Consider the following 22,824-nt stretch of genomic DNA (forward strand, 5'->3'; position numbering starts at 1 on the left):
GTTAGGAGCTCAAATATGACATTTTAAACAAATTATGTACAGTATCTAAATTTATATCAATTGTGGACTCAATAATCAGTTTCTTTAATTTTTCGACTACATTACTCTTCACTGTATTTCTATAATGCTAGCATTATCCTGACTAAATCTGGGTTTTTATATGTCACAGAATGTGATCAGTACTGAACAAGTCACCTGATAACCCAGCCCAGAAGTCTTTGGACTGGTTTATGTTTGAATGTGACCTGGTATGTGTAAAATGTGAACGTAGTAGTACATCTCAATACAACGAGACAGCAATCACATTGACACACCCCTTTGAGGCAGCTAGGTTAACTGTTTCATGGTTCACTCTGCAGGTAGAAATGGCCTAAATCACGTTTTTATTATGGATGTGACTCAGATGTGTGACTGTTTTTGTAACAGTGTGAACAGCAGACATCATGAAATCTGATCTCTTCAATGCTTATTTGGGTTAGGATTCCAGTTATATAAGGTCCTGTAGTTTTTTATGTATGGGATTCATGCTGATCTGACTGCTGTGTGATCAGTCAAATAAGACTGTCCTCCTAGTGTGATTGCTCACTGGACCACAAAAGGTTATAAATTAATGGGGTGTGTGTGGGGGGGAGGGAGGCTTCAGTCAACCACATACCATGAAAACTACTGTGACCGTGATGTGAATAACAACGTTTTGGGGCAGCAGAGTCCAAAATGCCTTCCAGCACAACGTGCTTTATTCTCAGCTGTCTTTCCTCTCAGGGTTTATGAAGGAGGCGTCCGAAGTGAAGCATGCCAGAAAGGGAAGAGCCAGCAGAGGTTGAACACATGGACACACCCCAGTCCAACAAGGGACATGCTGTGTGGAGCAATAAGAGGGTGTGGCTTTTTCACTCAGGAAGAACAGATAAGCCTGGTGTGGGTTGTAGAGTGAGACAGGAGTCAAAATCCTCTACAGCTTTCTACTTTCACACTGCTGAGCTCATTAGTAGTCTAGTTGCACACTTGTGCTCACTCTGTCCTGTAGTGTGTAGTTTTACAGCTGTTTGAAGTAAGACTTTGGACAAAAAAAGGAACTTCCAGCCAATAGAAATAAAATTCTGCAAAACTTAACCAACACGTAACCATGAAGGACAAAGTGCGGAGGGGTGGAGGACGAAATCAGACCAAAACTGGTGAGAAATTCTTGCAATCTATTTTTCTTTTCTGCTACTTTCGTTCTCTCTTTTGCACTCCCCCCTCCTTTTTTTTTCTTCCTTTTTTCCCCCTCACTAGAGAATGTGAGGAGGGTGGGAGTTTAAGCACAACACTTCTGCAATAAACATGACTGGTGTAGACGTGGTTTAGCTACTTTTTCAACATTTCTGTTGAGCATGTTTGAGTTTCAATAAACAAACAAAATATATCAGGTAGGATCCCTTGAGGTATAGCTTTTAGCTCGTGTGATGTGCAAAAGTTCATGCAAAAGTAAAACTCTTCCAACTACTTTCTTTTTCCTTTCCACTCATCTATATGTCCATCTATATGTCCACTTATATGATTGCTTATCCCGTCGCTTCAATTTCAAGCAGGCCTCACATCCTCTTGTAACCTCTGCCACTTCCCTTTCTCAAGAAACAACATAATTAATGAATGATGTGTTTTAACAGATGAGATTACCCTGAGGTGTTCTACCTCCTCAAAAGGGATAAAAATCTGTGAGAACAGCAAAGCCTTTTTTTTTGGGTGCTTTCCAATACTAAATGAGTCCCAGAGTAACACCGAGGTGGATTTACTGTAGGAGGAGGTTGAGACATGCAAAGTGAAATTTCTCCTTGGGTGCAATGAACTTTATCCAAAATGTTTTGCAAGCAATAACACTTGCACTCATGCAAGCTGACTCAACTGCCATCCTAAAGCTTTGTGAGTTTATTTGTTTTAGAGTTTTGCTGTCTCCACATGCCAGTGGTGGGTGTGGTTGTCCCTTTACCCTGACATGACTTGAAGGCCAGCAGACAAATTCAACAGGTTTAAGTCACACCGCTGCTTGAGGAACACGCTGGGTCCTGCTTACCCGCTGGTTCTGTGCGTGTCATAAGTCAGACACACCCCGTTTTCTTTTGTTTGACATTTTCTTGCACATAATCACTCTTGCCCTCAGGCACACACACACACAGACTCATGAAACTCAGGATATTTTCAGAGATTAATGCCATTGTTTGATTCTGCGACAAAGAATGGACAGTTGAATCTGAACAAAATAAGTCATGTTTATGCTTTGTCTGTCAGGTTAATTTTTTCAAGATCACAGCAATCCTGCCTTGTAATGAGCCAAAAGCAGGAACACAACCAGTTATTTTTCTTATCCATTGCACGGCTTTATGTTTAGTTAATTTTGATTTCGTGATTTGCCATTCTAGCAGATGCAGTTGGCCAGACTGATGGAAAAGATTCCACTGGTATAAAGCAAGATGACGAGTCGTCGTTCTCTGTGAAGATTCAGGGAGGAGGAGTTGAGCCGTTTGAGCTGCAGGTACAAAATGTTATTACTGTTTCCTCCCTTTTCTTTCGTAGTTTATTAATGGTTACACTTGACTTGTGAAGGAAACTGACAGAGAAAACCGAGGTCACATTTTGCCAGCAATTTTTTATCCATTTTGTGTTGAATCTGTCATTTTTATACTGATATTAAACATCCCTGCGACCAGTTCCAGTCTGCATTTAACACTTTCCACGAGTCCTATTAGAATGAAATTCTAATACACATGTTCAATCAGTATTAATAATTGCTTGTGCTATCTGTAGTACTCTTTTCTCTTTTACTTGTGTTTAGGTGTATAGGAACAGATTTTTTAATATATATATATATATATAATAAGCACACAGGTGATATTATATGCTGTTGCCAACCATTTGTCTTGTTTTTTGTAGATTCATGGATTTTGGCTTGTTCAAGATGCAGTGATGATGCTACTCTTGAAGGATGAGGTGAAGCCACGTTCTAATCTGTCACTGTCGTTTGCCGGCACACCTCTGGACCCCCTCACTGAACTGCAAAGTATCAAGGGCCTTAAACCAGGAGCCGTCCTCCGCCTGGTGGAAGGTATCTCCAATTTGTTTTCCCTCTGTGTTGGTTCTTTTGAGAGGTATCTTTTAGTTCTGGTTTCTAATCCACATTTGGATAATTCATAAATAGCTTATTTATGCATTGAGAGTTACTTTCTGTTAAAAGCAGCTCTCAGTTTTTTAAAGTTTGTCTTCCATATAAAAATGTATATATTTTCCAACATATAAAATTTACTGTGTGACATTAATTAGGAATATGAAATGTTAGGCGTTTAAGAATTTGTTATGTAATGCGCCTTAATGACTTGTGCTGTACATACAGTACGTTATTGTTGCATAGCAGTTAATTATGTTGCTGGAGCATCAAAATGGAATAAAATCACCCATAGTTTCATTACATCATTACTCTCTTTCTCATACAGCTGACTCATTATTTACGAGTCACAATTCAAGTTTACAGTTGCAGAGATTACGCCTGTGTGCAAACCAATTAGTATGTCTCCCTCAACATGATGCCACAACTTCTCCTGCAGCCGATCTGCTGGTCTTTGCAGAATGTACACAGGCAGATTTATGGCGATATGAATAACACATAGTTGAGTATCTGATACTAAAAATGCTGATAAAATTTAAAATTTCACATAGTATAAATATAAGCACTCTGGTTCAATAAACAATTATCTTCACTATTGTGAGTGTTGCAAATGAAATAATGACAATTAATCCTAAAATCAATTTGTAACAGAAACCTTTGAATGTCAGTTGTCAATCCACGATTAGCTAAATATTTTTTTAAATAACTAGCAGCCTAATTATACTTTCAAAATGAATCCAAATTCTTGAGGTTAGATTTTTATGGTCAATGACTCATTATTATTATTATTTTAATTCCATGTCTTTCAAGAACCCTACACCTCCCGCACAGCCCGGCTTCATCTGACTCGTGTGCTGGATCTGCTGAGAGCATCTGGCCCCCAAGATGCACTGAGAGAAGGGCGCTCACCAAGTGTACTGGGGACAATCACACATGCACTGACAACTGGTACTATGCACACATGCTGCACACTGAGATAAAAGTCTAATGCAAAGGTACAAATGCAAGAAAACACACACTCAATTTTTCCTTTATTGCCGATGCAGACTCTGGTTTACCTACTGCTAAGAGCCTGAAACGCTCTTTAAGCAATACCAAAACGGAAACATCAAACCAGGATGGATCTCCTCCTGAGTATCTCCTCCCTGGTTCCTCAGACAGACCTCTCATGGCCGTGCTACCACAGGGCTCCCAAACAGAAGTATGTCCACACCTGGAACCTTTTTTCCCTCAGCGGGCTAGCCCATTATAAAAACACTGACATGTCTAACTCTTTGTCTTTATTTGTCTCTTCAGTCAACCAGCTATTTGAAGGACTTGTCTCTCAGCTCCTGGAATCCACCTCCAGGACACAGGAAGCTACAGGGTGACTTCTTGTACATCACTGTGGTCACAACTGAGGGGCGACAGTGTGAGATCACATCCTGTCCAAAAGGTTTCTTTATCAATAGGTAAAGCATTCATGCTGTGCTTGTAACTCAAACCATTTCTCTTTTTTGTTCGCCGTTTGGGTTTAATAGCAATGTACCCTTCTGTTTGAGTAACCTAATTTTAAAAAAACCTTAAACTTGATTCTTGGTTTTTTTGCTCGTCTTAGGTCTACAGAGGACTTGTTCGATCCCCGTCCTGTACAGTCTTCCCCAGTTTATCACAGTTTCACTGACCTTCTGTGTCACATTAGCCCAGCCTTCAAACAAACTTTTAGCGCACTGAGAAACAGGTAACGTCATTACCCATGCAGAAACAATTGCGACAGTATTCTGTGATGTTTGATGTCAATCCTAATTTTTCTTCTTTAGGCCTAATGTATCTGAAGTAGAGGTGCTGCCCACTCCTTACCGTACGTTGAGCTGGCTCGGACCTCCCTGTGCCTCTCGTACTCATAAAAACACTTTCAGCAGAATGGGAGTGGAAGACGAACAAGCAGCACAGGTTATTTACGACACAGAGCAGCTATTGGTATCTGTTATTGGCGTGCTGCTGGCAGAGGTGTAACTTCTTGTTTCTATTTAGGCCCCAGACTGGAATGAGGAGCTGCAAGTTGCCAGAGATCTTCCAGTCCGCACGTTGGAGGAGAAACTGCAAAGAGACAGAGCTCTGCTCCAGGTAGCCTAGAAAACACATAGTTTAGCTTGGCTGTTCTCTTTCACTAAAGTCTTCCACTCCAGCTTGATTCATACCTGTTTTTTCTTAAGGTAAACAGTGCATTTGTTAGGGCTGTGGTGCAGGGAGCAGAGACTGTTGTAGACGGTCTTGTGGAGCCGGTGAATGGTGCCCCCGAAGACCCAGCTTTCCTGTGGGGTGGCTTGCTCATGAGCCAAGGAGCATCAAATTCAATGTTTGGTGGGGAAAGAGGTCGCAGGTATCGTTAATAGCAAGATACTGTAGATTTTAATCCATTCCATTTTGACTCTTTGTTAGCACATGGCATCCACTTGCTTTGTCAGACAAGAGCCTAATAAAATATTTTGAGTCTGTTATAGAATGGGTTTGTTTGGACAAATGCCTGCCCATCTTTTTACCTGCAGGGCTGCTCAGAGGATGGAGCTCAAAGGTGTTCAGGCCTACAGCAACATAGAAGGAATACAGGGACTGCACACTCTGCCTACTGCCATTGTGGACTACAGAGGAGTGCGACTGTCTGCTCAGGGGTTGGCCCCTGGTCTGGAAGGCTCAGAGCAGGACCAAGGAGCTTCCCCTGCCTCAAGGTACACCATGTGACCAGTTATACAGTGATCCATTGTTGTCGAGTTGCCTGAAATTTATGTCTCATTTTATTCTTCTGTTGTCTAGAGGCTTGCTTTATGGGATAAATGCAGGACCTCAAGAGTCTCCGCATCGCAGGCGGCTACTAGAACTCTTGGCTCATGGTGCCAAGTCTCTTAATCTCCAGAGACATGTTGTTGTGGCGCCTGAGGGTCACAAAGTGCCTCTGTTCACCTCAGTAGATGCCCAGGGACTGTTGGGAGCTGATGGAAGATTCTACATCCTTGATGTATTCAGAACCTTCCCAGCTGATGCCAACTTCTCTCCAGAGATGGAGACGGAAAGTCAGGCAACTACTGGAGAAGAGAAGAAGAACAAAAGCTGTGAGGAGGACAAAGAGAACAGCTGTCTTAAAGAAGGTTGGCCAGACAATTATCACTCAGCCTCTGGCCTCCCGAAGAGCTATGTTCATGGACTATGTAGACTGAAGCCAGAGCTGGTGCAGGCCTTCATCCAGCACAAGTGAGTTCTGCATTAATTAAAACACGACTAAACTCAGTTTATAAAGATTTTGTCTAAGATGAAGATTTGCTGTCACTTCTTTTTAGACATAGTCAGTTCACTCTGTGTGTGAAGGACATATTGGACAAAAATGGAGGATTTGAAGAGTGTGCAACAGCTTGTAAGAAGCTTTTTATGAGTTTCACCTAAATGGAAATCAAGGTATGCATGAAAACAGCCGTCCATATAAAATTTGTACTTGTAGGTGACTCTAGAGCGACTGAGGCCGTCCGAGCTGCTTGTAAAGAAGTGGGCTCTGTTAGTGACATCATCTTTGAAATGCGCTTCAACCCAAACATCTTCTCTCCTGGTACCGTGAGGAACTGCACACACAAACACACGCATTCTCTAAACGTTGTATGACAAAACAATGTATCCAATCCAATGCAACTTTATTTGTTAAGCACTTAATGTATGACAACATTACTGTTCTGTGCTCAGGAGTATCCTTCCCACCTGCTGATAGCAAGTCAACAAAGCTGCAGGAGAGGTTACTGAGGGAAGCTGCATCGTTCATTGTCATGCACCAGATACCAAACTTTGTAAGTGCGTTCATTGTTTACATTCTGTAATGGACACATCCACTGCAAACATGAAACGTGTGTGTGTGTGTGTGTGTGTGTGTGTGTGTGTGTGTGTGTGTGTGTGTGTGTGTGTGTGTACACAGGTGGAGTATTGCTTGCAAAGCAATGAGGCGCCAATGGATGGAGCTTCTCTAAAGCACGCACTGCACAAGAGAGGAATCAACCTCCGTTACCTAGGCCACATTATCAAGATTACTGACCAGCCAGAACACAAGGAGTGCTTGAGGCATATAATGGTGTGTTTGACTGATATCATAGTCAAAATTGAAGCAGACATAATTAGTCTTTCTAACGTAACTGTTTGTCTCAACCAGAGAACAGCCGTAGGAGAAATTTTCATGCGCTCAACACGCCGAGTGTTCAACAATTTCCTCCAGGTACATGACAGTGTTTAGGAAGAAGTCTTCCACCTCAAAATTAGTTGGTGAAATAGGGGCAAGTATAGACCCATGGGCTCCAGGAAAAATGAATTGCAACCTTGTGTCTGTGCAGGGTGTGGATGTGCCAAGTCTTTCTGCAGCTGTAAGTCACTTCCTCTGCTGCCTATTGGTTCCCCACTACACACCCACTTCTGTTGGGGAGGAGACTAAGAAGAAGTCAAGGCGGCGTAGCAGAGGGACCAGTGCCTCTGAAAGCACCCCCTGGAGTATGCTTACAGGGAATGAGCTATGGAACCTGGTCTGTCAGGATGCAGTTGAAACATATGGCATCACTGATTACCTTGGGTGAGGTTTTGCCCTTTATTTCTCACCTTGTGCTTGTTATTTATGTATGTAAAGGTATAGAGCCCATTTTGTCAAACAATATTTCTCTGTGACAGCTCTGGCCCGAACCACCTATGGGAGCACTACGGCCTCCAGAAGATCTCTCTACTGAGAGACTTCTGTTTGAAGACTGGAGTTCAGGTAGCAATGTGTTCTTTGTAGTCTGAGGCAATTGCTCAGTAACTGTGTCATAAAACACAATGAATTGCAGTGGAAATGTTAGCCAGCAGATAAAAACTTGAAAATAATTTGGTCTTTACATCTCGTGTAGCGGATGTATTTTAATTGTCAGTGTTTGTTTGTCCGTCCGTCCGTCCGTTCACCAAATATCGTCACAACCATTGCAGATGGAAAGATGAAACAAAAAGTGCATTACTCAGGCAACAAAGGGGATGAAAATGAGATGATGACCTTGACCTTGAGAAAACTAGATCAGGCTAAAATTTAAACATTTTTTACACTCAAGAACAGGATAAGATACAGATGAGGGAGAAGGCCAGTGTGAGTAAGACCATAGATCAAAGCACTAGCTTTGACGTAGTGACATACCCTGACCTACTTTCATAATTCTGGATAAAAATTTTGAATTCAGGGGTGTCGTGGGATGTTTCAGTCTGATTGCCTTGGTTCTGGTTGCTGACTGGTTTTTGTTCATCTCATACCAGTTGAGACTGAGAGACTACTTCCTTGACCACCAAAGTAAAGCTCCTATTGGCCCAGACGATGTTCTCAACATCTTTCCTATTGTCAAGCACATTCACATCACAACTGTGGAAGCTTCAACAATGTATAAAGCTGCACAGACATTCATTCACAAAGGTGCGTCAATAAAACGGTCGATTTAACTGGATTAATGCATTTCTGAAGTTTGTGTTCAATGCATGTTTTTCAGCAAAACCAAAATTAACAGTATATTTGTTGCAAACCTGCTGCAGGTCTGATGGACCAGGCCCATGGCCACCTGAAAGAAGCAGTCTACTTGTTTAATAAAGTGTGTGATGATCTACATCCTGAGGCCTGTTATTGTTACAGCCTGTTGGCCAAAGTGACTTACCTGCAGGGAAAGGCAGCAGAGGTAAATTTACAGCCGCTTTACTGCATTTCAGTGTGCCATGCATAGTTTTATCTTACTTTACCTGTTCTGTTTTGTATAAAGTTAGTGTCCTGCATTTGAGCATCCAAAAGGTTAAGTAAAATTTTGAATGCACAAATTATACAAGGCTGATATTGCAGTATTTTTAGATGCCAGCTCTACCTAAAAGGCCTTAAATCTGCCTTCCATATTCTGCTCTTTGTGCCAAAACATACTGTAATACTTTGGATGAAGCTGAAGTTTTTGTGTAAATTTCAGAAAGTTTTAAGGAGCTTATGTACGGTATATGTGAGACTGTGATGTCTGATCTCAAGGCTCGCAGTGTCCAGCTGAAAGCAGTGGTCATCAGTGAGAGAGTGTTTGGCTTTGACCATCCGAACACTATTCAGCAATATGTGAGTTTCACCTGTGTGTGCATGGTTAAATTTGTTGTGTACTTCCAGAAGTCATGCTGGGTTCATAGCTGTTCATTTCCATAGTTTTAAGAGTAAGCACTGTTTCATGTGTGTTGGTAATTCTGCTGTCATACCTAGGCCCTGTTGAGTGTGTATATGTTTGCTGGAGGAGAGACTGCCGTGGCTCAGAAGTGTCTACTCAGAGCTCGTTTACTAACACTTACGGTCCATGGAGAAGACCATCCCTACGTCGCAACACTGGATGTAGGTTACAATACCTTATCGCACATCACAAGGATATAACATGCTTTTCACAGTAACATCATAGCAGATATTTGTGAAAATTTGTTTTTGTTTTTTTCTTTACAGAGCTGTCTTGGGTTGGTGCTGACAGGAGACATGGGTGGCCGCTATTTAAAAAATGCTGTCAAACTCAACTCCTCTTTCTTTGGCCCCACAAGTGTATACACCGCTTTCAGGTATGATGTCATAGCATGCACCCATAATTTGTGCGAAACGCATAGAATATTCCAATCAAAACATAAAGAAGACGATTGTGATTGTCTAATCTACAAGAAGATGGCTGGAGGAGAGATATCATTCAAAACAGAAATTAAAAAAGAAACCGTTAGTACTGTCCAGATTTTGTTAGCAGTCACATAAAATTTAAGTAAAACGCAGCATTCAACACTCCTAATACAAGCCTGAGTTTTGGGAAACTGATCATCACCAGCTGTATTATGGTGTATGTCATATAATTGGATTATGCAGCTGTCCCTTTTCTCTGAAAAGTTATGTTCTGTCAGGAGGACATTTTTGAGATCCGCAGATAAGAACTCTAAACAATTTTAACAAATGCCTCCTCTGTTCCCGTTCAGGCAGTCTGTCATCTTTCAGTGGGAAGGGTGTTAACCAGATGGTAGAAGTTGACGGGAAGTCTTTGATCAAAAAGTACAAGAACAAAAAATCAAAATGACCTTTCAAGAAGTTGGCAGAATGTGGTGTGATGCAATTCTTTTTTCATTTTAGATATCCCACTAATTACTTTTTAAATATTCCCTAGGAAGAAAGATCCAATTTTCACAAAGCATTTGCTACAGTAGAAGAAAGATTAGTGATCAATTTTAAACAGTGTAACGGGGGTAATATGCTTCTTATGAATGATTTAACATCCCTCTATCATATATAAAAGTGGATCTGATCAGATCTTTTTTTTTTCCCAAGGTCATATTTTATTTTCACGTTTTACAATACAAATCCAACAAAACAACTCAACAGAACCTAAACCCTACCCAACCCCCCAGATCTTTAGTTATTTACCAATCCATTTCAAACTCCATATTTAATATCTCTAGTAATCCATATATCACAAAGTAACTGAGAAACAAATCTTGCAAAAAAGAGGGAAACTGCCTCTGATTCCCCAAAGCATGCAGACGCCAAACTAAATAGTACTTCAGAATCTCAAATATCTGTTCTTTAAAAACAGTAAATCATTAACTTTAAATAAGTCATCAGGTACATGTCACCCTTCAGCCAACTAAGAAAAGAACATGAGCCAATGCCTGCAGGAAGAGATTAAGTTGTCTTTTGATCTGTTTAATTTCCTCTCTGCTTTCATGTCTGAGCAGCCAGCATTTGCTCTCCCAGTGGATGTGCAGTAAAGGTGACTACCGAAGCGCAATGACTCATGAGAAAGAGGCCCTCACTGCTTTTACCTGTATGGTTAGTATATCCTCTGCAGAGAAACAAGATATGAGTTCATTGGTTCTGTGTTCAAGCATTCATTCATCTAATGGTTATTTTATCTCTCAGTTTGGAGAGGACCACTCTCAGACCCGCTCCAGCAAAGAGTTTTTGTGCAGCATAACCACACAGGCAGTGAAGGTGGAGCGTTCCCTCAGACAGGCAGGAGCTGACGGCACAGAGCAAACAGTGGAGGTACTGTATGTTCAGGAGCTCATGTGACCTCTGTTACTCATAACCTCTTTGAACCTTAACACGTTTATTAATCCCCTTGTCTCCACTGTTCTCAGTGTCTCACTCCAACAACAGACACGTTGCAGGAGCAAATGGTTTTGGTATTGGGGATAAAGCTGATTGGACAAAGGTAAATATTACATATAAAATCAGTACAACATCAAATATCGTAGTGATGAAATGGTATGTTAACCCTGAAATGATAATCAACTTCACTGATTGGATTTTTTAAACTGGTACAGATGCCCATAAACACACATTTTACCCACGATAATTTCCCTGATTAAGTAAAAAGCGTCAAACCGATTCCTGTTAAACTTGGTAGAAAGACGGGGATTCTAATTTCTTCATTGCATTGCAAGATGAAGGCAATTTTAGATTCATTTTTCAGGGAATGATCTAAATATCATGATTTTAAAAAATAATCAGTGTTTGTGTTGAACATTGATTCAGTCATTTAGATCTGTTGAACACCTGAAGGAATTATCTGAGATAATCTAATTATCCACTAAAAGATAACAAGTAGCCAGACAACAGAGTTTGAGTTATCCTGTTTAGTTTTAGACACCAGTATGAATTATTTTTGATGGGTATCCATGTAAGACATCTAGAATTGGGCAGATTGGATAATGTGTCCACAAAGTGCTGTTATAGTTACCATCTTATGAAAAAGTTGATGCCAACTATATACAGTGTATATATATATATATATATATATATGCCAACTATATACTGTATATTTAAATATTTTTTCAAGAAATGCTCTCATAAATGTTTTGTTTTCATAGTGACAAGCTCCAGGAATTTAAGCAGAGACACCTAAAACTAAAGGCAGCAGTCATGAAAGAACTCGGACTGAAATTGCCCAACAAGCTCAGCACCTCAGAGATTGTGGAAGGGGGAGAGAAAAGCTCAAATCAAGAAACAGGAAGCAGGAAGGAACCTGAGGCTGGAGGAAATGCAGCAGATGAGAATACCAGCAAGGTCAAACAGGAGCAGCCAGGGGAGAAGACCTTGATGGAGGGTGCTGCTGTTATTTCAGCCAACGGTCATGAGGAGGAACAAGCTGGACAGAACGATGGGGACAGTGACAGAGCAGCTTCAGATGTCGGGGTCAAGGAAGTGAACGGGGATTCAGAGGTTAGGGCTACAGGTGAGGCAACCAGCATTGCCAATGGAGATATAAAATCGAATGCAATAGGCGAAGTGAAGTCTACATCAAACGAGGTGAATGGTGACATACATGGAACTTCAAACATTCCCACCAGCCCCTCAGTGCTCAAAAGCAAAGGAACCTGGGCACAAGTTGTATCAAATTCTGCAAAAGCTCGTGAGACCGGAATCAAAGACACAGCAGTAGCAGAGAAAGTGGCAGCTAATGGAGCAGTTGAGGAGTGAGGAGATATCACAGTGTTGTAGTCGAGTTTTTACAAGTCACTGCTGTAACATAAAACTCTCCCAGCATCCCAGATGTAATTTGATCCAGGAAGCAGTGCGTAACAGATTGATGAATTATTACTTTGTTTTGGAGATGTTATTGCTGATGCTGGGAGATGCTGGGAGACTTGAGTGCTGTATTTTTTTTTTTCAACTCTTTACTGTCTTTTGGACACACGTAGTTTCTATTCATGTAAACATTTAGGGAAGGATATGATTTTTATTGTGAATCTGTCTTTGCAGCCTCAAAACATTCTCTATGCTCAGAACAAGCACGAGTCATGAGATGGAGTAGAACCCCTGCAAAATCAGTGTTTTTACAGTTCATTCTGTTTTGCCAGTTACAATCACTAATAAAGTCTGCATCATTTCTGGTGTACATACAAACTGTCAAAGATAAGTTTACAAGATGTGTTTCAAAAACAAAGCTAAGGCTTTTCTTGGGATTAAATGTTGCCATGGAAATTCAAAAGAAACCAATGCCTCCACTCCAAGTTGATATGAATGTACAGGTTGTTGAGGATATATGAAATAGTTTTAATGGTTTGTTACAAAATATTTTCCCCAAGATTTGAAAAGTACCACTCTTGCATACAGTTGATGTGCTACCCATGTTTCATGACAAAATATTGAAAAACTGAAGAGTTTAAGTCTCAGACATATGTACAGAGCGATACTTGCCTGTGTCTCCCTGCTTTATATGCAAAGGATTTAAATAGAAGGATACAAAAGGCAGGGTTGCACATGGACACACAAAAAGGCTTAGTTTTAAGACTTTCTAAGGATCTGTGGTACCTTGTCTACTGCAGTGTGCTGTTCTGGAATTACATATTCCAAAAGACTCCATAACCTATAATGGAGAAGAACTTCATGTGAAGTATAACAGCAATTCAATGTCCTTCTAAATAATCAAGATATCTCATTAAATCAGAAAACAAACTTAAATTCTATTCTTTTGCTGAATTATTTACAGTAAGCTCTTTATAAAAAACTATAAAACCAGGACAAATGAAAGCCATACACTTCTGTACTTAGTTGAAAGGTTCAAGTCTCCCTTATGAGTCTCCTATGGGCAAAAAATGTGGTTTGATTTACAAATTATTGTAAAACCAGTGATATTACTGGTTCTCCAGAAACACAGCAATAAGTTGAAACTTCAAACCAAGGGGAAAATTTTCCAGTGACTCATCTTGTTGCTTCCTTCTGAATGATCTCTAAATCAGGGCAGTGTTGATACTGTGGTTCTGGCAGCGCTGTCCAGCTGGATTGTGGGAGTCTGTTAAGGCCACTAGAAGGAAAGGTGATCACCGCTGTGTCACTGAAGATGTCAATCATTCGGGAAGGGCAGGGCAGCAGATTCTCTTCACACACAGACAAAGCCTGAGTAATGTAGCTGTAGTCCCGCTTGAAGTCTCTCTCGATCGCTCTGTTGAAACAATGGACAGACAACGTCACCTCTCGTCCGGTTTCTTAAAACCCATTTCCTTCGCTCAGATGTCACAAACCTGTCTCTCATGCCGTGGAAACTGTTTCCAATGATAATCATCAGGGGAAGACGTTGCGTGCTCCAATTCTTCCACAGAAGGTTGTTGTATAAGGCTTTCCCACAATGCATCAGGTAGAAGATTGTGGGCTTAGTCGTTAGATGCTTCCCCTCCTGCACAATAAAGTGAGACGGATAGATACTGTTTGATATTTTTGCACTGATTTGCTACCTTAACGTGAGAAATAAGCTATAGCATATGTCATCTTAGTTGTATATTACATTATATTCATTTCAGCATTAACAATTTCCTCCTCCGTCAACCGCCATCTTATCGTGGTGGAGGAATTTGAGTAGCTAATATTCCTAGGAGCCGTGTTGCTGGGGCAATTGCAATTTGCCCCTGGTGGGGTCTCCCATGGCTCAAGGTGAAGGGTCAGACAAAATGTAGCTAAAAAGATCGATGATGTAAAATCTCCAACTTATAAGTGCAACCAGCCCAGAGTCATACCCTAGGTCATAGATCATATAGTCGCATCAGCTGATCTACAGCCGTATGTTGTGTACGCTCAGGTAAGAGGAGATGAGCTGGTGAGTTGGATCAGGTGAAGGGGTGGAAGATGCTGGACAGAACTGAGAGGCCCAAACGAACAGTGACGGTCTGCTGGGAACGTCTTGTTTAGAGCCCATTCAAATTGGTCCACAACTCTTTCCTTCAACAAAGCCTAGAACTCAGTCCATTGGTGGACTGGAACACGGAATCTGAATGGTTGGCGATCTGTGCTCCCATTGCTGAGGCGGATACATGGAGCTGTGATCGCAAGACTGCCGACACTGGTTGTGGTGGTGGTAATCCCTGAACCTGATGGTGGACACCAGAGGCGAGAAATGCCGTCAGGCTGAAAAAGGAGTCCTGCACGGTATGCTTGGCCTGTGGGAGTCTTGAGGCAGCTGATGAGTAGAGGCAGGCAGAATGATGCTCAGTTTCAGCCGTCAAGGAAGCAAAGATCCATTCGTGGGAAAGGTTTGGTGAGGACCATGGACGATAACTTTCAGTGGGGTCCAGGAGACTCTAGCAAACCATTCGACCTTTTGTCAACAGATATGATATATCTCAGTTTTTGTCCACAGATATTATATACCTTAGTTTGCCTGGGAGTGCCTTGGGATCCCCCTGAGGAGTTGGTTGAAGTACCTGGGCAGAGAAGTGTTTGGACATCCCTACTCAAACTGCTGCCCTCGCAACCAGGATCCGTATAAGCAATTGAAAAGGACGAACAAACAATAACAACTCCTGAATACAATAATAGACAACATTTGTGTTGCCTTTTTACACAACATGTTTTCTTGGAGTTTTAGAAGTTATTTTATCAAAAGCTTAGTAATGCTTGCTCTTTGAAAGTTTAAGCTAAAGCCCAAGCTAAAATAATAACTCTCTATGACAATCTAAGAAGTTGATTTTTGATTTGAAATGGTTAGCAGTGTTAAGTACTTTCTATTTTAATGAATCCAGCTGAAACAACAGCAACACTCCTAACTTTTTCTCTGTGCTGTGAACATGCTACTTGTTTTTCTTGTTTGAAAGAGTTAAAAACAACACCAGCAGCCAGTAACAGACCTCATTTTCTGTTAGCACAGTCACGCCCAGCTCTTTCAAAACATCCCTCTCTCCAGAGGTGAACACAGGGTCATAAATAGAACAGTCGTTTGGTGGAATCTAGAGGGAGGAGAGGAGCAATGAAAGACTGAATCATTAACAGTTGAAGTGATTGATGTGATGATGTCGGATGAACATGTACTCTAACCTGTCCAGCATCCAGCAGCAGGAGCAACATGGCGAGCTGGTAACGAGCTGAGACACAGGAAGAAAACGAGCCAAGGCCATAACACACACACTGCAGATGCTGGCTGACTCTTTCATCTCTGATCATCCCCATCTGGCCAGTAGGGCTCTCGTTGTTCTTTCTCCCCAGAGGTTCAGACAGGGCTGCTGATCCTGCAACCAGCAGCAGCTCTGAAAACAATAATCATCAAAGGGCTACTGGGCTGCAAGATAAACGATTCCATGGCAACGTATAGGATTTGTTGATATAACGCCAGACTTACCTTTCCACTCTTTCCAAAACTCCTCACATCTTAGCTCCGATCTGAAGGTGATAAAGCAGAGCTGCTGGACTCGTTTGATTTGGACAAAATCATGCTCTTAAAACACATAAACAGGGAGGGAAATTAATGTCTTACACTGTGCATCTGATTCGTTCAACAGTTTTCCGGACGTCCAGCGGCTCCTGAGAATTTAAATTTGAGGACAATTTGGGTGTTTTTGAGTTCCGCGCTGCGCCCTTTCGTCCCCGGACCACCTGCCACTCCTCCCCGGTGCCCGACATTTATGCTAATTCATCGGTTCGTCCTGTACGAACTTTTTTTTTTAAACATCATCAATTTAACTCTTACTATGTACCGCATTGAGTTGGCGAGTTTGTAACAAGAGGAAACATTTCAGTGTAACACATGGACTTCCTCTTCCGGTGTTCCATAGATTGTATTCCGTTGTGTGTCCTGATGAATACATGATGCGTTTTCAAAGATATAGTTCGTCGAAGTGAAAGTGAAAACGAAGCTTTTTAAAGTGCCGATCAGAAGTAAAATAGTTGATGAAATTATTCGGTTCAATGCTTTTGAAAAGGCTGCCGTAGACGACACCTGCTGGCAAATCTGTGATGTTGCATTAATTTGGAGTACGGGCGTCGCTGCATATAAAACTGCTTAGTGTGCTGTTGAAAATGAATTTCTAAATAATAAATTTATTATAACTGTGATATAATGAACAGTTTCTAAAGCAATAACTTTTGATGAAACAATTACACTGACTCGATCTGTTTTAGTTACACTTAAGGTCAAGGTGGTTACCTTTTGAGAGTTGCAGTGTAGGGCACTTTAGATGGATTTCTGAAAACTGTGGTCATAATTCAACCACAATTGCCGACGGAGTGTGTCTAGTTAACGGGATGGTTTGCAGGAAACAAAATATTTTTCTACTGGAATAAAATTAAATGCGGTGTGTCTGGTGACACACCGCATCCAGTTTTGCACAACGATGTTCATGTTGAAATATTTACTTATTATAAATTATTGGATGAATAATGAATAACAATTCATTGAAACCTCCTGCAGACAATAATGTTTATTTATATTTGTAAATTAATTTTTTTATCATTGAAGTCTATGACTATTTTCTCCTTAGAGAGTATGGAAATCCAAGAAAATAATATTTTTATGGATGCAGCGACTTTTGGGAAATCTTTGTAATTATTAGAGAAGGAATCAAATGTTTCTTAAAATTATATAGAAGAGATGAACATTGTCCTGCCAGCTGGGGGCGATCGTCTAACGTAGTGGTTCATAACTGACACCAACAAAGAAGAGTTCTGGGACAACCGGAAGTTCCTGTATTTTTGAGTGAGCATGACAACTTGCTTGAACCGAGTCACTTTTCATTGTTATATATTACTAATGAATAATTGATGTAATCTTGATTCTTTCGAGGAATTGTGAATACTTCAGGTGAGTCAAAAAAGAGCCATATCATTGTTTCCATCCGCCCATGTTTTCCAGCTAAAGATTGAGGCTGCGTTAGCTAACGTTAGCTGACATTAGCCTTTGATTGAAGCTTTATCTTGTCCTGTTTTTACCCACTTTAGAAAAGGGGATTCATTCATACGGGCTGATAAAAGTTTAACCAACCGTCTTGACATGTTTTAAGACATGAGTAGCTCTTCTCTATTCACGTTATGCACATCACCTAAACTATTTACTGTCGGTCTATGCAGTATGGCTTGTTGGTGCAACAGACACGAAATACATTATCAAAGTGACATCCAACAAAATATCTCTACTATCTAGCGAACAAAGGGTAATACAATTGAAGATTGTACTTTTGTATGTTTTCTAGCAGATCGTGTGTGTGTGTGTGTGTGTGTGTGTTTTCAGTATAGCAATTAGCATAACAAGTTATCATGTTATACTAATTGCTATACTGAAAACACAAAATATATAAAATGGGCTTTTGGTCAAATGTACATTATACCCCTAATGTTAATTTTTCAAATAATTTCAGTTATTACATCACGCACAGTAGCAGATGAGTGTCACGCAACATTCTACGCTGCTTCTAACTTATATTTTATGTTTCAATAATATGCAGAGATGTCAATGTCCCATCTGTATGGGCGGAGAGAGGAGGAGGAGGAAGGTGTGGAGGTGGAGAGCTTTGAGGTGACAGACTGGGATCTGGCCAATGAGTTCAATCCGGACCGTCGCCGATACAGGCAGACCAAAGAGCAGGCTACTTATGGCATCTGGGCTGAGAAGGACTCCGATGAGGATGAAAGGCCAAGCTTTGGGGGCAAAAAGTAAGGCATACGGTCATTTGCAATTCTGCTGCAATGCTAATGAGTTGCAGTCAGTTTTCCTATAGAAGTGTGTCTCCCCTCATTTGATCTGAGTCCAACCAGTCTGTTGGAACTTACTAATTCGTTTTGGGGTTTGTTTTTTAGAACTAAAGACTATACTGTGCCCGTGAACTTTGTGAGTGGTGGTCTGCGTAAGACTGCAGCAGAGGAGGAAGAGCAGGAAAAAGGAGAAGCAGGCTCTGATGACTCGGATGATGGTCCTTCAGCACCAGCCCCATCTCGCAGCACTGCACCCAAAAAACTTCAAATGGTAATTGTAGTTGTTTATATGTTCTTCCTCAATGTCAGCTTACTTTGTGACATTTCACTTTTTACAACAAATATGTATTTCTCCTAGGGTAATTTCCGGAGCAACTTGTCCCAGAGGTTTGCAGGTAACATACAGTCTGGTAAAGGCATTGGTAGCTGGGAGAAGCACACAAAAGGAATTGGACAGAAACTTTTGCAAAAAATGGGTTATCAACCAGGAAAAGGCCTTGGAAAGAATGCTCAAGGTGGGTGGACTGGAAAATGTTATGCTTAATGAATGTTTAGTGTTAGCAGTACTGTAGTTGTAGTTTTGCAGCAGCCGATTTTAGTATTGGCATTGTTATCATGTACCTCCCTGTCTTTTAAGGTATTATTAACCCCATTGAGGCAAAGGTTCGCAAAGGCAAGGGAGCTGTTGGTGCTTATGGCAATGAGCGAACACAGCAGAGTCTTCAAGATTTTCCTGTCGTCGACTCAGAGGAGGAGGAGGAACAGGTGGAGAGAAAAAACCAATGCACCCCCCCTTTTTTTCCCAGCTGTATTTACACTTAAATTATATGACAATATTGATTTAGTCGTGTCAATATTATTTATTTTGACTCAATTCTCTATTTCTGTATGTGTAGGAGTTTCAGAAAGAACTAGGCCAGTGGCGTAAAGATCCTGCAGGCCCTGGTATTAAAAAGAAGCCCAAATACTCCTACAGAACAGTAGATGAGCTGAAGGCTAAAGGAAAGCTGACAGGGCGCAGCACAGCAACATCTGCTGGAGAGCTTGCTCAAGTTAAGGTAAGTTTGACAAGGTTTGAATTCTGTGTCACAGTAATGTTATCAGGATGCAATGATTTGGATTAACAAATTTCTTGAGTGGCACTTTACTATTGTACCGGTAATTGTACTTTTGCATGTAGTACAGTTATATGTGGATTGAATTATCTGATTATTAGTGCTGGGTTTGCTTTTTGGTCCTCATCTAACTGGTATCTCTTTCCCAATTTAGGTCATAGACATGACTGGGAGAGAGCAAAAAGTATATTACAGTTACAGTCACTTGTCTAACAAGCACAGTGTTCCAGATGAAGCTCCACCAAGCATGTCCACTCAGGATCAAAAGGCATCTGGCTTTGCTCTCCCTGAACTCGAACATAACTTACAGCTCCTGATAGACCTTACAGAACAGGACATATTACAGGTATGAAGAAATATATGTCTGTCAAAAAATTTGGGTTTTGTCATTATGGGTTTTGTAAGTTTTCTGGTGCCACTCAGCTGGCAATCAGATTCTCATAAAGTTCCTCTTTCATATGATTCCCACCTCCCACAGTCGGCGAGACGTCTGACGCATGAAAAGGATATTGTGGTTTCTCTGAGTCATGAGAAGCGAGCGCTGCAGAGCAGACTGGATGCAGAACAAGATGCAATCCAGAGAATGGAGGCTGTTCTGGCGTTGGTGGAGCGTTTCCCTTCTGAAGATATGGCACCAGGAGAAGGGCCTACACTGCAGGTGCATAAACTACGTGACACTGGCTACAGTTACTGGGTCCGTTGCAGTATTTGTTTGGTCACATTGGTGTTATGTTTTGGTGGCGTTCATTCAGGAGTGTGCCCAGATCTTTGAGTCTTTGCAAACAGACTATTATGAAGAATACAAGACAATGGGATTGGCAGAGCTGGCTGTGGCTGTGGTTCACCCCTTATTAAAGCAAAAACTTTGTTCTTGGGTTCCTCTTAAGGTAATTTTAGGATTTACCCGACGACTTCCTTTCATTTTTGACTAACTAATCAACTGTGAATCTCATGCTCTTCTCTGTTAAATCAGGATAACTCCTATTGTCTGGAAGACATTGGTCAGTGGAGAGCAATTCTTGAATCAAGAGACCTCCACTCCAGTGCCCCAGATTCAAACATGGACCCATATCACAGGTCAAACAAACATCTGTTAATGTTGTTCTTGTTTATTTGCATAAACTTCTTCTGTTTAAGTATCATAGCATGTCTTTGACTGTATGTGATCTGGTTCATTTGGTTAGACTGCTGTGGGAAGTGTGGATTCCAGTGATGCGATCTTGTGTGTCAAGCTGGCAGCCTCGCATTGTTGAACCAATGGTGGACTGTGTGGACGTTTGGGCGCCTCTTCTTCCTCTCTGGATCCTGGATCACCTGTTGGAGCAGCTGATTTTACCACGGCTTCAGCGAGAGGCAAGATCTGCAGGCTTCAAGACTTACTAACTTTGACATACCACCTGATTTACTTGTGGATAATTGTCTTTTATATTGCTAGCTGTTTTTATTATATTCCGTTTTCTGATTTGTAGGTGGATAACTGGAACCCTTTAACTGACACAGTGCCCATCCACTCCTGGATCCACCCTTGGCTGCCTCTGCTCCGATCGCGTCTGGAACCTCTTTACCCACCAATCAGGAGCAAGCTATCCAACGCCCTGCAGCGGTGGCACCCAAGTGATGCTTCAGCCCGTCTCATCTTGCAGCCATGGAAAGACGTTTTCACACCAGGTGCCTGGGAGGCATTCATGGTGAAAAATATCATCCCTAAACTAGGTACGTATTGGTGACAGACTTACAGTATATTAGTGAAAGAAAATAAATGTCTCTTTTTTCATCCTTTTCCTCTTTTTTCAACTGGCTTTCTTTGTGGCATGGTTCCTATTTTCCTCCTCAGCTCTGTGTCTGGAAGAGCTGGTCATCAACCCTCATCAGCAACAGATGGAGCCATTTCATTGGGTGATGGACTGGGAGGGCATGTTGTCTCCATCTAGCCTTGTGTCTCTGCTGGACAAAAACTTCTTTACAAAGTGGCTGCAGGTCAGTGACAACATTTGAGCTGTAATTTTTATACAGAATTGAAATGAAGTGAGATTATCCCAGCAGCAATTCAGTTACTGAAAATATGTTCCGTTACTTTATGTCTACTGTTGCTTTGTTGATTATAGGTCCTGTGCTCATGGTTGAGTAATAGTCCGAACTATGACGAAATCACTAAATGGTACCTGGGTTGGAAAAGCACGTTTAGTGACGTCTTATTGTCACAACCGCTCATTAAAGAAAAGTTTAATGAAGCTTTGGACATCATGAACCGTGCCGTTTCTTCAGGCATAGGTTGGTGTTGCACTCTATCTCAGAATATAAAGAGTAATTCAACCTCTGTCAAAATCAAAGCACTGCAATATATTCATTCATTCTTTTTTCATATACACAGGTGGATATATGCAACCTGGTGCAAGGGAGAATATTGCATATCTAACACAGACAGAGAGACGAAAGGATTTCCAGTATGAGGCAATGCAGGAGCGGAGAGAGGCGGAGAATGTGGCTCACAGGGGTGTCAGTGCCGGTGTCCCAACTAACTTTAAGGACCTTATCCAGACCAAAGCAGAGGAGAACAACATTGTGTTCATGCCTTTAGTGGCCAAACGCTTTGAGGGCAAGCAGTTGTACACATTTGGGCGCATTGTTATCTACATTGATAGAGGGGTTGTGTTTGTGCAAGGAGAGAAGACTTGGGTACCCACGTCTTTGCAGAGTCTGATAGATATGGCCAAGTAAGGGCGAACAAACTGATTCCTTGATCTTTCAAGTGTAATAAAGAGTGAAGAGCATATGTTCACTTTAATGTACTTTCAGGATACTTTTCTTGTCATAGGTGTCTTTGTCATTTTTGTGTTGGAACTGTGATTAAATATTTTTTCAGTGTACTGTACTGGTCTCTTTTGTTCTTTTGAATAACATGAGTGCATAAGGTTATACCTGATTTTCAGAATGTTTTGTGTTCAGTACAGATATTTTCTCTAGTTAAATGTTTTGAAATCAAGCGCTTATGATTACAAATTACACAAAAATATGTTTGATATTTATGTACATGGGTTTGTGTTAGGTAAAATTAATTTAGGTATTTTGATCATTTTAATACTTTAGCAGTCTCAGACATTTTGCACAATTCATTA

The 22,824-nt window shown here is 41.1% G+C and overlaps 3 protein-coding genes across 4 annotated transcripts; 2 read left to right on the plus strand and 1 right to left on the minus strand.

The window, feature by feature from the left end:
* Nucleotides 1-895: 895 nt before the first annotated feature.
* On the plus strand, nucleotides 896-13,029 carry LOC137592419 (clustered mitochondria protein homolog). Of its 2 annotated transcripts, none has more exons than XM_068310578.1 (28): nucleotides 896-1,175; nucleotides 2,400-2,512; nucleotides 2,911-3,082; nucleotides 3,950-4,087; nucleotides 4,186-4,340; nucleotides 4,436-4,590; nucleotides 4,737-4,859; nucleotides 4,939-5,071; nucleotides 5,153-5,245; nucleotides 5,335-5,501; nucleotides 5,668-5,847; nucleotides 5,933-6,367; nucleotides 6,454-6,527; nucleotides 6,612-6,716; nucleotides 6,848-6,948; nucleotides 7,074-7,226; nucleotides 7,305-7,367; nucleotides 7,483-7,715; nucleotides 7,811-7,895; nucleotides 8,420-8,573; nucleotides 8,690-8,829; nucleotides 9,162-9,242; nucleotides 9,381-9,506; nucleotides 9,612-9,721; nucleotides 10,874-10,967; nucleotides 11,058-11,183; nucleotides 11,279-11,352; nucleotides 12,011-13,029. In XM_068310578.1, the coding sequence occupies exons 1-28, from the start codon at nucleotides 1,127-1,129 to the stop codon at nucleotides 12,618-12,620; spliced, it is 4,242 nt and encodes a 1,413-aa protein (XP_068166679.1). In that variant the 5' UTR covers nucleotides 896-1,126; the 3' UTR covers nucleotides 12,621-13,029. The 2 variants fall into 2 exon arrangements, with proteins under 2 accessions (XP_068166679.1, XP_068166681.1); XM_068310580.1 differs by having other exon boundaries at nucleotides 2,403-2,512.
* Nucleotides 13,030-13,174: 145 nt separating this feature from the next.
* srrd (SRR1 domain containing) lies at nucleotides 13,175-16,626 on the minus strand. Its single transcript, XM_068310581.1, has 6 exons — nucleotides 16,384-16,626; nucleotides 16,249-16,289; nucleotides 15,948-16,156; nucleotides 15,761-15,859; nucleotides 14,165-14,316; nucleotides 13,175-14,085 (listed from the first exon to the last, which is right to left on the minus strand). Exons 1-6 carry the CDS (start codon nucleotides 16,527-16,529, stop codon nucleotides 13,845-13,847), a joined length of 888 nt encoding a protein of 295 aa, XP_068166682.1. The 5' UTR covers nucleotides 16,530-16,626; the 3' UTR covers nucleotides 13,175-13,844.
* A 943-nt stretch (nucleotides 16,627-17,569) lies between these two features.
* tfip11 (tuftelin interacting protein 11) lies at nucleotides 17,570-22,567 on the plus strand. The gene is made up of 15 exons (XM_068310879.1): nucleotides 17,570-17,706; nucleotides 18,347-18,554; nucleotides 18,699-18,864; nucleotides 18,952-19,108; nucleotides 19,231-19,358; nucleotides 19,490-19,651; nucleotides 19,863-20,054; nucleotides 20,187-20,366; nucleotides 20,461-20,595; nucleotides 20,682-20,785; nucleotides 20,893-21,061; nucleotides 21,178-21,421; nucleotides 21,543-21,685; nucleotides 21,814-21,979; nucleotides 22,080-22,567. The coding sequence occupies exons 2-15, from the start codon at nucleotides 18,349-18,351 to the stop codon at nucleotides 22,424-22,426; spliced, it is 2,499 nt and encodes an 832-aa protein (XP_068166980.1). The 5' UTR covers nucleotides 17,570-17,706; nucleotides 18,347-18,348; the 3' UTR covers nucleotides 22,427-22,567.
* Nucleotides 22,568-22,824: the final 257 nt, after the last annotated feature.

This window comes from Antennarius striatus, chromosome 3 (assembly GCF_040054535.1).
Source record: "Antennarius striatus isolate MH-2024 chromosome 3, ASM4005453v1, whole genome shotgun sequence".
In the NCBI taxonomy this organism is placed as follows: Eukaryota; Metazoa; Chordata; class Actinopteri; order Lophiiformes; family Antennariidae; genus Antennarius; species Antennarius striatus.